At 38.0% G+C, this 13,056-nt stretch overlaps 3 protein-coding genes across 6 annotated transcripts in view; 2 read left to right on the top strand and 1 right to left on the bottom strand.

Annotated features, from left to right (window-relative positions):
* LOC106934084 (NLR family CARD domain-containing protein 3-like) overlaps positions 1-6,504 on the bottom strand; it is an 81,492-nt gene extending 74,988 nt beyond the window's left edge. For both annotated transcript variants that reach the window (XM_088003773.1, XM_088003771.1), the window contains exons 1-3: positions 6,369-6,504; positions 3,404-3,438; positions 2,366-2,647 (exon numbers count right to left, since the gene is read on the bottom strand). In XM_088003773.1, coding sequence (XP_087859899.1) covers positions 2,366-2,647; positions 3,404-3,431 — 310 coding nt within the window. In that variant the 5' untranslated portion in view covers positions 3,432-3,438; positions 6,369-6,504. The remainder of the gene's footprint in view (positions 1-2,365; positions 2,648-3,403; positions 3,439-6,368) is intronic.
* Positions 6,505-10,773: 4,269 nt separating this feature from the next.
* The window catches only part of LOC106934078 (NACHT, LRR and PYD domains-containing protein 3-like), a 30,677-nt gene continuing 28,394 nt past the window's right edge, over positions 10,774-13,056 (top strand). For 2 of the 3 annotated variants that reach the window (XR_015762331.1, XM_088003732.1), the window contains exon 1: positions 10,774-10,913. The gene's annotated coding sequence lies outside the window, so the exon portion shown is untranslated. The remainder of the gene's footprint in view (positions 10,914-13,056) is intronic. The other variant, XM_088003733.1, reaches the window with a different exon arrangement.
* LOC106934082 (NACHT, LRR and PYD domains-containing protein 3-like) overlaps positions 10,793-13,056 on the top strand; it is a 93,075-nt gene continuing 90,811 nt past the window's right edge. Inside the window, exon 1 of the mRNA XM_088003731.1 lies at positions 10,793-10,913. The gene's annotated coding sequence lies outside the window, so the exon portion shown is untranslated. The remainder of the gene's footprint in view (positions 10,914-13,056) is intronic.

The following is a 13,056-nucleotide window of genomic DNA, read 5'->3' on the forward strand; positions in this document are numbered from 1 at the left end:
ATATGGATCTTTCAGATTATTTTGAGAAGCAATTTCGATCATATTTTACATTTTATTGTGTCATGTAGCGCGGGCCGCTGGTCTTGGTCTTGACTCGGTCTCGACTCCCCTCGGTCTTGGTCTTGACTTGGTCTCGGACCCCAAAAGTCTTGGTCTTGTCTCGGTCTCGATACACTCTGGTCTTGGTCTTGTCTTGGTCTCGGGTTAGGTGGTCTTGAACACAACACTGGAGTCCAGAATGAACTTAAATTTAAAGACACTCTGAGCTGGGCATTGTATAATCTTATGGCTACATGCAGGAATGATTTCCTGTGGTTCATTTTTGTGCAATGAGTCTCTGCCTAAAGGTGCTTTTGTAACCGACCATCACATCATGAAGTTGATGAGACTCGTTATCCAGAATGACCTTTGACAGGACCTTTCTCTCTGTCAGAATCCAGCTACACTCCAACAACATCACTGGTCTTGGTGTCCTCCACCTTCAGCCTGAAGGTGGAGGACACAGCGTACAGGATGGCACTAAACGGGGAAATAAATGAAGGGGACACTGTTCACAGTGTACAGGATGGCACTGCAACCACAGACTCAGAACATCCTGAGGAAAGTCCAGCAGATGTTGAACGACATCTGAATACACCAGTCTGCAGGGAAAGCCTCCAACTCAAACATGCCTGGGCAATGCCATTGATCATTCTTCTGTCTGCTTGCCCGAACTTACACTTCCTCTTAATTTTTATTGCCTTTGATTCTATAAAATGAATAGCAACTATTTTATTCTTAAAAAACGAAAGAGCACTGTCCTTCTGTTCTTCAGGAAACTTACAGCAGATGAAACATTTTGGTCAAACCAGTGGAGGGACAAAATATAGCTTAGTGATGGGATTGCTATATATATTTTTTCTGATTAACATTTTATTAAATTTTTATTACAACACAGTCCATTCTCTGTACAAGCGATATCCACCAGCAATTACATCAGCATAGTAACCGAGCAATGGCGAACCAACACTAAATAGTAGGCAACATTAGAAAAAGGAAGGAAATTAAGAACATTAAATAAATAAATGGGGGCAACCCTGTTCATATAAAAAGTAAATTAAGTAGCACAGGTTGGTCAGCTTTTATTTATGTGAGGCATTCTACATAGCCCACTCATCACGGTCAAATCAAACCCCACTGGGGCCTCATGCCCCCACCACCACGACCTTTAATTGGGCCCCGGCAGTCTGAATAAGTATGGGTCCCAATTAAGGTGGAAGAGCTCCATTTTATTTAGTAATCTGTATGAAAGTTGCTCTAGTGCAGCTAATCTGTCAAGTCGATTAAGCCATAAAGTAATAGTGGGATAGAGGTGGCCTTCCACCCAGAGACAATCAGTTTACGCCCCAACATTAATGCAGTCTGGACCCATTCTGCAGTGTTAGATGGCAAATGTTTAAGGGGAGAAAACCGAATATCTTATTGTATAATTGATTTAACATATTTGTAAATCACATATCAGAAATCTTGAGTTTCAGGGCAATTTCATATGGATCAGTGGGCCTGTCTCAATCTGGCATTTAGGTGACTGTATAAGACTTTCTCTATGTAATCTATGTGGTGACCAATATGTTCTATGAAGTAATTGTACTTATCTTGTTTCATATTCCCTAGACATTTGTTTAATACTATAAAGTATCATTTTCTATTCCTGATATGTGAAAGTCGAACCAACATCAACTTCCCAGGCTGATAGTAAAGCAGGGAGCCCTTTGCCTATATCCTTTACCAAAATGGAGTAATATTTAGACACTACATGGTATAACTCTGAGATTTTCCTAAAATGGGAAACATAATCTACAGTTGCAGTGGGTGTAGATGGAGATCCATAAATTTCATGTAGTAAGTGGCAAAGTTTAGGTACCTCCAGGATTGATTTTCTGGGAGCTGAAATTTTATTTTTACTTAAGGATCCCCCCTTCATATGGATCTCCAAGAATCAAAATTCCTCTTCGGACCTAGAGTTTCCTGAGAATCAGGGATTTACTAACATAACGTTTGGGATTAAGCCATATAGAGGCTTCGGTATATGGGTTAAAGTTCAGCATTGTCATTTTGCATCAAAAAATCTCTGTCAATTTTTACAATGATAATGGCAGATTCAGTTGCATTTAATTTTCATTTGGTTTAATTAATATTCAACAGGCTGAACTGAGAATCCATCGTGTCATCAAACATCAAGCAGATTAATATATTTAACTTCTTCTCTGTGGTGACAAATTTTGAAGTCAGGAAATATTTGGAGAATATTTATCATTTAGAGTTTCATCAAAGACAATAGAGGACCCATTCTTCAGAAGTAGCTTTAATGAACTGCGTGTCTCACCTTTAGCAGTGGAGTCAGAGGACAAACCCAGCTGGTTGGACAGAGTCGGATCTATGTGTTGAAGACGTTTGATCATCATTTCACTGGCTGTCTGTCCTTTCATCCTCACAGCATCGATGGTCTCCCGGGCCTTGTTCGCTGTGCTTTGATTCTCTTCAAGTTTTGCCCGTTTCTCCAAAAGATTAAAGACACCATCGGTTTCAAGGCCATCGAGGAGCTGAATCAGGTTTTCCTCAGAAACTCTCTTCACAAACTCAGGGCGAACCTTGAAAAGTTTTTTCTCTGCAGGCAGAAATCAGAAACAGGATTAATTCAAATTGATGTCTGAGAGAAAAACGTGATGAAGATCAACTATTCATGTTGCTCCATCCAGAGATTCAGAGTCTGTTGATCCTCAGGTCTAAACCTGTTGTTGTGTTTCTGCCTCATATCTGAGTGACGACCACTGATTCTGTCTACATGAGACCAAATGAAGCTTCTGGCTCATCACTTCCTTTCCTCACTGCAGGAAGAACAATAAAAGAAACACCTTCTAAATATGGAGCTGCACTATTTTAGGAAAACAGGAAATTATGATATTATTGGCGAATATTATGATGAAAATATTGAATGATCAACAAACATTTTCATCACTTCTCTGTCTTTACCATCATCACCACGTCTTCATCTCCGTCTCTAAGCTTTATTATCTCTGTCACCAAATGTTGGAATAAAAGACACAGCAAGTCTTTATATCTGAGATAATAAATTAGTAATATGTGATGTGATTATTGGATAAATTAATTATAGTAAATATTCCTGAAGTATCAGAGCTGCTGGCCTGTTCTTCACTTCGGTTCCTTTTAGTTTCCATCTGAGTTCAGTTTTTACCTTCAGGTTTCACAGAAACTCACAATGTTTCCACCAGAGCTTCACTGAACAGGAAGCATGAAAATAATAAAGACACTGAGGCTGAGCTTCATCACATGGCAGCAACACAGGCTGTGATTGGTCAGTTTGTTTTTTCAAGATTCTTCATTTCTGCTTCTGATCACTTACCGAAATCCACTTCCTGCTGCCGCACCATCTTTCATCTGGAAAATATGAAGGATTTATTATGGTGAGACTTTATTTCATACATAATTTACTTTGTTCTTATGAACTTTGGATGGAAACTAAATATACCAGATTAATACACGCTCCCCAGCAGAAAAAATATATTTATGTAACTAGAAAGCCATAATATATCAGTATGTGAATTGACTGACAATAAAAAAATATATATATATATGTATATGAACATTAATTTGTCATATTTTACTCCATGAGGAACAATATTCCTGTTAATTTTCTGCACTGACTGTTAATCATTCTAGGATTTTATTTCCTTCAGGCTGAAATGAAAACATCTTTAAATCCTGCCTGTTGCTTCTGACTGTAATGTGTTGCTGCTGCCACTAGGTGGCAGCATCAGCTGCAGAAAGCTCCTCCACAAAGGAGTCTGGCTTCCTGCTCAGGTCTTTAGTTGTCAGGTGAGCAGATTAATCCCTGTTTTTCTGCATCATCATCATGATGAAGGTTCTCCTCTCCTTCAGCTGAAGTTTTTCTGCTTTGGACAGAAAGTCCATGTTTCTGTCTCTGACCTCCAGAACCAGCTGGTTCTCATTTGACATTGTTGGGTCATTTACCCAGAATGCATTGCAGCATGAACATCAAAGCGACGTTCGTTTGACAATATTTTATTAAAATTGATAAAAACTAAATAACCTACAGTATTATTGCTGAGTAGTTTTTACATCTAACATAAATATTTCCCAAATGAAGTATATATATTTTTATAACTGTTCCTGGATCCCTTTAAAGGAATTCAGTGTTTCAGTTGTTTCGCAGTTTTTAGAGAACCAGAACCAGAACCAGAAGACCTGAGAGGTCCAGACGGTTAATACAACAGCAGATCTGTAATGAATTGTGGTTCTAAGCCGTTCAGTGATTTATAAACTAACAGTATTTTAAAGTCTATTCTCTGAGCTACAGGGAGCCGGTGTAGGGAGTTTAGAACTAAAATTTTATTTCTTATTTTATGCAAAAAAATAAATAAATAAAATAAATAAAATACTGTGGAGGTAAATTTGTGTCAATATTATTCAAACAAAAACTAATCTCAATTTAAATATTTTTTTAATCAAAACTTTTGGAATTGTAATGATTTAATGGAAGATTTTATTTTGGAAAAAAATACAAATAAAATTTTTATTCAAATAATTTTCGTCTCATGAAGAGAAAAATGCATAAAAGCATAAACTTTTATTTGTCAGAAGTCTTTGGTTGTGATTCTCCAACTTCTGATGCTACTTTTTTTGGTTGAACTCAGAGAGTTTTTATTGCTGGAAACATGAACATCCTGGGCCTAAAGACGAGCGATGTAAGACGTGTCCCTATTGGTCAGCGCTCCACTCCCTCCACCCTCAGAACCAGAACAGTTGTTACGTCAATACGCGTTTCCCCATCAGATACGGTTCCCCCTTCGTCTTCTTGCCGCTCCGCCCCGCCCACGCGGCAAAATAGGCGCGTGCTCGTGATGAGCACTGAGAAAGCACGCGCGTAGCAAGCACGCGCTTGTTCGGCGCGCTTGTCTGAGGAACTACGGACACCGTGAAAGCTCAAACAACATGTTTCGGCAAAGTTGTCACACGTGCATGCCTTGTGCACAGGCATGCACGTGCACAAGGCTTTATACGTTTCAATTTTTTGTGCGTCACATTTCTCTATAATTGTCCGTACACCAATTTTTAGTGTGAAAGCTGAACACTCTTTTATACACGTGGCCCCAGATCATGGAGAAGAATCAGTGAGAACTTCTCTTTTTAACATCAGTCTGACCATCAGCATCACCTGAGGAGCAGACCAGCAGTTGTTACCCTGGTAACACAGCAGAGAGACAGCATCACCTGCTAACAGTAGCGTGACCTCACAGCAGAACCTCAGAGGACACTAATGGCGCTTTTCCACTAACCCGCCTCTGACTGGTTCTGTCCCGGTCCGCCTCGTTTCCCGTCAGCAGATCCGGAGCGGCTGTTCTCAGATTTTCATACCTACTTCATTGGTAGAACTAACGGGACCGATCAGGGAACCGCACTGAAACAATTACACTGACAGCTGATCGCATTCATTGATTGGCTCGTGATTTACGTCACTGAAAACTGCAGACAACATTTAGCTTTTAGCTTTTGCCGTCTGCTATCAGAGAACTGCTCAGCATGGAGGAGTTTAATTATGACTTTAATCAGGAGCAGCGGCACAAACACACAGTAACATTTGCAGCACAATGGCCGTGAATTAGCAGCACTGCTAGCAGCTGGCCGCTCTAAATATGGACAGTCATAAAGAAAGAAACGGTTCAGCTGTGGTCAGCTTTCTGACGGAGCTGATTGTGTGAAACACTGGAGCTGCATAATATTAACATGTGATGTGAATATTATTTTTCATTTGGATTTAAAACAATACTAATAATAAAGTTTATGGGGGTGATTTCATCCATCAATTCCCCCCAAAAAGAACTTTATGGATGTTGAATTTACTAAAGCAGCATCACAAATAAAAAAGGTTGAACTTAGTTCATAATATTATAATCAGTTTATGTTTTATTTTAACTTGATCATCTGAAACATTTAAGAATTATAAAAAACAAAGTCTGAGATCTAACCGCCTCTTGATCTCAGACGTAAAGAACTACAAACACGTCTGCTCATTTTCTGACTCTGTTAAAGCAAGAAGTTTAATGGTTTAGTTGGAATCAAAACCTCCACAGTAACCTTTGTTGTAACAGAGATCAGAGTAACTTTGTTCATCAAAGAACCAGAAACAATTATCAACACATTTATTGCTGCTGACACCAAACGATGTAATCAGGAAGTTACTCTGGAACAAAAATCTGTCAGAGAATCAAACTGTTCTGACTCTTTTCTCTTCATAGAGAGAAAAACTCACTGAGCTGCAGTGAAGTTTCAGTAAAATGTGATTTTACCTTCAACTCTGAGACAGACTTGATTTAATTCACTCGTTCGTCAGGGCTTCTCTTCTCTTCCTGCTACCCGGTGAAGCATGAAACTCAAGACTTTCTTTCTTTTTCATTTACAGGAAGTCATCTGGGTGTCTCTGAGAATCTCACTGCAGCTAACAGAAAGTAACATTTGTTGGTTTACGAACAACAAATGAAAGAAGTGGCAAAAGTTATAGGTTGAAGAAAGGAACGGATGGTCGTTTTATAAAATCTAAAAGAAAATTGGAGAAAGAACAGAAACAGGAGAGAAAAGATAATTATTTCACGACTGCTTTGAAGAGCTCATCATTTTTGATAGGGAAACATCAGTGATTGTGGGGAAGATGAGACAATAGAGCATCTTATTTTACATTGCAGGAATTAATGGATTCAGAGAAACAAGTTAATTATGAACCTTAGTAATATAAAAATTTAATTTGACATTGTTGATTTATTTCTGAAAGATTCAAGAAGCAGAGGATATCAGGCTATATTTGATTTTTTAAAACAATTTTTCAAAAACTTGGGACATAGTTTTTATTTTTTTTAAGTCATGTGGTGCACACTACTGACCAGTTGGTGGCAGTAATGCTTACCTTACGTTTTTTGCCAACCGCATATAAAACCTAAAAAGAAGAAGAATATGTCCACGGTTTCAAGTTTTTTTCTTTTTAAATCTTTTTGTATTCCAGTCATGATTAGAATAATATTGAAACACAATATATTTGTAAACATAGTAGTTTGTTGGTTTTACTTTATTAATCTTTATTTATTATTATTAAAGCTGTAGATAACTTTACTCCACTTTTGAGAAGAATCACAGCAATTCTAGTAAAAGTCGGTCTGTGGTGCAGCTCAGCTGAGACGAATGGGAAAATGTAAAAGTATTTACTATACTGCCAAAAGTATTCGCTCACCTGCTTTCACTCACATATGAGCTTTGGTGAGATCATCATTCCTGATCCATAGGGTTCAACATGATGTTGCTCCACCCTCGAACAGCTTCAGCTCCTCTGGGAAGGCTGTCCAAGGTTTATTAGTGCTTATTCTTCCAGAAGCATATTTGTGAGGTCACACACTGATGTTGGACAAGAAGGCCTGGCTCTCATTCTTCACTCTAATTCATCCTAAGGTGTTCTATCCGGTTGAGGTCAGGACTCTGTGCAGGCCAGTCAGGTTCATCCACCAGACTCTCCAATTAGAGCAGTGCTTCTCAATTCCAGTCCTCAGGCCCCCCTGCTCTGCATGTTTTAGATCTGCCTCTACTCCAGCACAGCTGATTCAAACGATTGCATGTATTTCTCTATAATACACATCTCAGTTTAAAATATATATTTTGTCTGTTTTTCAGGGGCTGTACCAAAGAACCAAGGGTCGGATTCAGAACACCAAAAGAGTTTTAAGAAGGCTCAAGATTGTCTGGTTTGTTTTTTGTTTTTTTATTATTATTTTGTGCATGTGTCAACGCTCATGAAATCAGTTCTGTTGTAAATATCTCTTAAAATTATATTTTTAAGCAGTGGTTGGTTCCTAAATGCTGACTTTGCTTTGATTTTTTATTATTGTGAATGTCTTTTCTAAAAAACCATTGTATTAAAATTTATACTGTGCTACTTTACTTTGTTCTAAGAAGGCTTCATTAATGTCTTTTTGTTACACATGTATAAATAAATATGATTCTTTATCATATTTTGTTGTGGGTAGTCTTTAATGTTGATACTATAAAATTAATACATTCTTTGCCAAGTGTTTTTAAGTGGTTGTCATCGATTTTACAATTTATTACATTTGATTAATATGTCTTGGAAACAGAAGACAACTATGTGAAAACAGTAAGTGTGGGCCCAGCTTGGCTTTTCTTCTTCTTTAATTTGTTACAACATTGGATTAAAATCCATAGGAAATAGAAGACAACTGTTCCACATGAAAGCCCTGTGGGAGCTAAATAAATTCACTAGTTCATAGCGAATGCTGCTACATTAGCATTTCCACGGACCAAGCAGAACCATATATAGCTTTTTATTTTTGAATAAAATGCGAAAGTCGGCTGAATGTTGTCAGCCGACTTTCGGTGGAAATTCAACTGAAAGTCTGCCGCCGAAAGTCTAATGGTGGTCAATTTTGAGTCCGGAAAACGTCCATTTGGGAGGACATTCAATGCTAGCTGGGTTGTCTGTGGATCAGAACCGGCTTTAACCAGTCCACAGATTTCCTCTCTTCCTCCTCAACGAGTTTTGTCTTTTTACAGGTTTTCCTCTTGTTGCTCCTCTTGTTTTTTTTTTTATTTATTTCTTAAAGCACTGCTGGAAAACTGCCAGAACCAGTTGCTAACTCAGCAACTTTCTTGCTTCATTTAGCAACATTTCAGAGAAAAATAAAATTCTGTCAGCTAAAATCAGAATCACCAATTTTTTAGAAATTGGTGATCAGCCATAAAATCGGTGAGCAATCGGTGCGCCCCTAAAATTAACAACGCCTTTAAATGGAGCAATAATCAGAATTGCTCCATTTAAAGGTTAATCAAAAGATATAATTAAAAACCATTTTAGGTCAGTTGTAACAAACTATTTCAATTTCAGTTTCTAACTAAAAAAAGTTGTATTAATGTGTCTCTTTACTTTGAAGTTCAATCAGATCAGATGACTAAATATTTTCCAGGCCTCACTGAGTGTTTGGGGGCTTAATTCAGGGGCCACAGAGTCGAAGACTGTTCTGCACATGGGGACCAACCTGTCAGCCCCGCAACATGTGGCTTCAAATCGAACTTCTCTCATCAGCTGGGTTCAGACCCCAAAGACAAAGACCAAGACAAAGATGAAGATAAAGACAAAGATAAAGGACAAAGGCAAAGAGGAAGAACTGGTGTGTTCCTTCTGTGAGACCAGCTCGTCTACATCTCAACAGACCAGAAAGATCATGAGACGAGGAGAAGGGAGCTACAGAGCCGCAACACAAGAGGCTGAGGACTGCTACGCACAAGAGGAAGTCACCCTAAGACCCGAGACCTGCCGTTTTAAGTCAGTACTCTTCCTGCCAGTACCCAAGTCCTGTGTGACCTCAGCATCGAAGCAAAAATGAAAGCTCATCAGACCTGCAGGGACGTCTGCCCTCATCGATCAACCTCCTCCTCCTGCTGCTGCAACACCTTCTTCATCATCAGGCCAGTTCTGGGGTTCAAAATGCCAAACTCCGTCCGTCTCTCTCAAAGGTTCCCATTTTTAGTTCTCAAAGTCAGCATTAGGGAAGGATGATTGATTTAACTTATTTGATTATTTCTGCTACTGATTTAAGCTGCACTGACCCTTGCAAAATTGCCTTACTAATAAAATAATTAGCATTAAGAAAATCTAAAAGATGTTGTGGACATTCAATTAATGAATCACCTTAAAGTTCTTTGATGGTCATAAAATAGCTATGAAGTTTGATTCTGGGGAGGAAAAGATGGAAAATGTTTTATAGGTTGCTTTTAGCCCAAAACTAAAACAACATCCTTGGGACTCGGATGAGTCACTAAAATCAACCTGGTTCAGTAACAAGTGCAAGTTGTAATAAAGAGAAAGAGCGACCGTTAACAGATGTGCTCTATGGAGCTAGTTGTCTGCAGGCTGTTCAGTCTGGCTAATTTACAGGGAGAAGAAGGACATCTGGATGGAGGTCAGTAAGTGTTTGGTTGGAAGGGGTACTCCTTTTCACTGTGTGTGTCCAAAATCAGTTACATAAACTTTGTCAAAGATTGTTGGAGTGAATGTACCTGCTGAGGCTAAAATGTGTGTTTTAGGTATTTATCCAGAGAACTGTGTTTTTAGTTCCAGACAGTTGATTAACTTTGGACTCCTGCAGGCCAGGAGATTAATATCTCTTCACTGGAAAAAAATGGACAGATTGTCAAACCACATGTGGGTAAAGGAGATGACGTCATGCATGGCTCTGGACCGACTCACTGTTGTCAGAGGAAAGGGAGAGAAATTTGAAGAATTATGGTCACCGTTGACCGAGTTTCTGAAACACTACAACGGAAATTAAGAGAACAGTGCAGATAGCTGAATCTTTTTGTGTGTGTTTTTTTTCTTTATTTCTCTGTTTTTGTTTTCTGAAATATGTAGTGTTGAGTTGTTTAATTTATTGTTGTTTCTTTATTATTTATATTTGATTACTTTGGGGACTAAGTTGTTTAATGTGAATCTTATGTCAAATGTATCACTTACCACTTGTTTTTTTGTTATAAAATTCAGTAAATATGTTTAAAAAAAATCTACTTAGATTCAAACTTACGGTATTTGTAGAAGTTTGAGCGCCTTGGTTGCTGGGTGCGCTCAGTTCGGGGGGGATTGGCACCATTTCCAAATAAGGTATGGGTCTTATCTGGTCTGTCGCCCCCACTACCCGTTTGCTCCATCAACGTTCTCAGAGAAAAGTGGTTTCCTGTAAGTGAGGGAGGGAGAAGCTCCTGAGTCTCATTCTTCACTGATAGCAGGAAGAGAAGAGAAACTCTGAAGAACGAGTGAATTAAATCAAGTCTCAGAGTTGAAGGTAAAATTACATTTTATTGAAACTTCACTGGAGCTCAGTGAGTTTTTTGCTCTATGAAGAGAAAAGAGTCAGAATTGTTTTTTTCTTCTTTTCTTCCTGTCCCTGCTGCAGCTCTGTTTACATCGTTTGGTGTCAGCAGTAATAAATGTGTTTGTTTTGATTGTTTCTGGTTCTGTGGTGAACAAAGTTACTCTGATGTCTGTCAAAACAAAGGTTGCTGTGGAGGTTTTGGTTCCAACTGAACCATAAAACTTATCAGTAAACAGCCATGTTTACTGATAAGTAAACATGGCTGTTTACTGATAAGTAAACATGCGTCTGAGCTCATGAGGCAGTTAGATATGTTGCTGCTCTTGTTCTACACTTTGTTTTTTATTAAATGTTTCAGATGATCAAACTAAAATCAAACATAAACTGATTACAATATTATAAACTACCCAGATAGCACAGAATGATTGAAACAACATTGAAACAACATTGAAAGTGGTCGGTGACTTGTATGTTGAATCAACGTTAGGGTTTTAACCATAACTGACATATCAATGTTGATTCAACCATCATCTGAATGTGGATCTACATGCAGATTTGGGTTGATTTAATATTGAATGAAAGCTAAAGATTTATGTACATTTTTAGGTCTGATAGATCTACATCATAACATACCACTAAAAGTTTCTTCACTGGTGTTAAACACACTATATTATTGGCAGATGATATAGTGTTATATCAAATGTTATATCAAACAACATGGGTTTGATATAACATTTTATTTAAGAAAAGAGGGACAGATCTTTAAACATATTTGACTCCTTTTTGACTGTCAGAACAACAGTCTATTGTCCACAGAAGAACAGAGTCCATGAGGTTAAGCTTTGTACTCTATGAACTAGGGAAACAGTACAAGTTGTGGTAACCCCAGTTTGACTCTGGTTGGCGATGTCTTCCTCTCGTTCTGGCATGTAATGAAGCCACTTCTTGAAAGTTTCGCTGCAGTTCTCAAGAGTCAGCTTTCGGTTAAACTGGAGAGCAACAGCTGAAAAATACAAAAGTAAAAGTGAGGAAGGTGCTGGTTAGAAAGATGATAAACATTTGAAAAGTTCTGAAAGACATTGAAAGATTAAACAGTGTACTGGTTACAGGTCTGAGAACAAATACAAACCATATAGTTCCCAATGTACACTCACTGTTAAATTAATATTTACCTTAATATTTCATTAATATTTATCATAATATTTACATATACAACTACATTTACCTATTAAGTTGCAGTATAGTGTAGGATTTATGATGCTGCACTCATGTTAAAATGAGGGAATCAATATTTTAAATAAAGGCAGTTTATCAGAAAACCTAACAATAAAACTCAGGGAGGATCAGGGTTTATTTAACACACCAGAAACAAATAAATCGAACAAAAGGTGATTTATAGTGTAGTTGGAAAAATTATTTATAATTTATACAGAATAAACGTCCATCAAATAGCTGGTTCAATCTTCCATCAACTACAAATATTTCCAAATAAGTTGATTAAATTCCTTCAAAAGTGTCTATATGCTGATAAAGATCCCACACAAGTAACAATAGTCCAGTTCATTTCAACCAGTTACCAATCCAAGGATCAACAGACTGAATCAGTCATTAGCAGGTTTAGTTCAGTGTTTCACCTGCCTTACATGTTAAGTGTTTCCCTTCTGCCTCACCTGGATTGAATCTGTGGATGATTAACAACCTTCTGCACTTCTTGATGGCTGCAGACGGTCATGTAATCATCCAACTCAGCTGTTCTGGAACAGAGGCACATTTAAGCACGTCCCTAAGCACATCGTAATAAAAAGTTAAAAACAAGAGATTACTATCACAACAATTTAAAGCCCACCTGGAGCAGTCAGCCTTACACTTCCTTGTCCACCACATGTTCTCCCAGAGCATGTGGGAGAGCATGTATGAAATCCTGCACAAAATCTTGCAGGATTTCATACTTAGGCCTGGAATGGTGGGTAGGATGAAAATAATACAAAAGGAGACATGACCTCAATTATTAAAAATATCTGTTTTGCCCCAAAATAACCAGGATTACTATAGGCACAAAACAATGCCCTTATTTTTCAATAAACACATTAAAGATCAAAGTAATAGTGAAAAA

The sequence above is a fragment of the Poecilia mexicana genome, unplaced genomic scaffold (assembly GCF_051168715.1).
Source record: "Poecilia mexicana isolate PSO_F unplaced genomic scaffold, ASM5116871v1 scaffold_2, whole genome shotgun sequence".
In the NCBI taxonomy this organism is placed as follows: domain Eukaryota; kingdom Metazoa; phylum Chordata; class Actinopteri; order Cyprinodontiformes; family Poeciliidae; genus Poecilia; species Poecilia mexicana.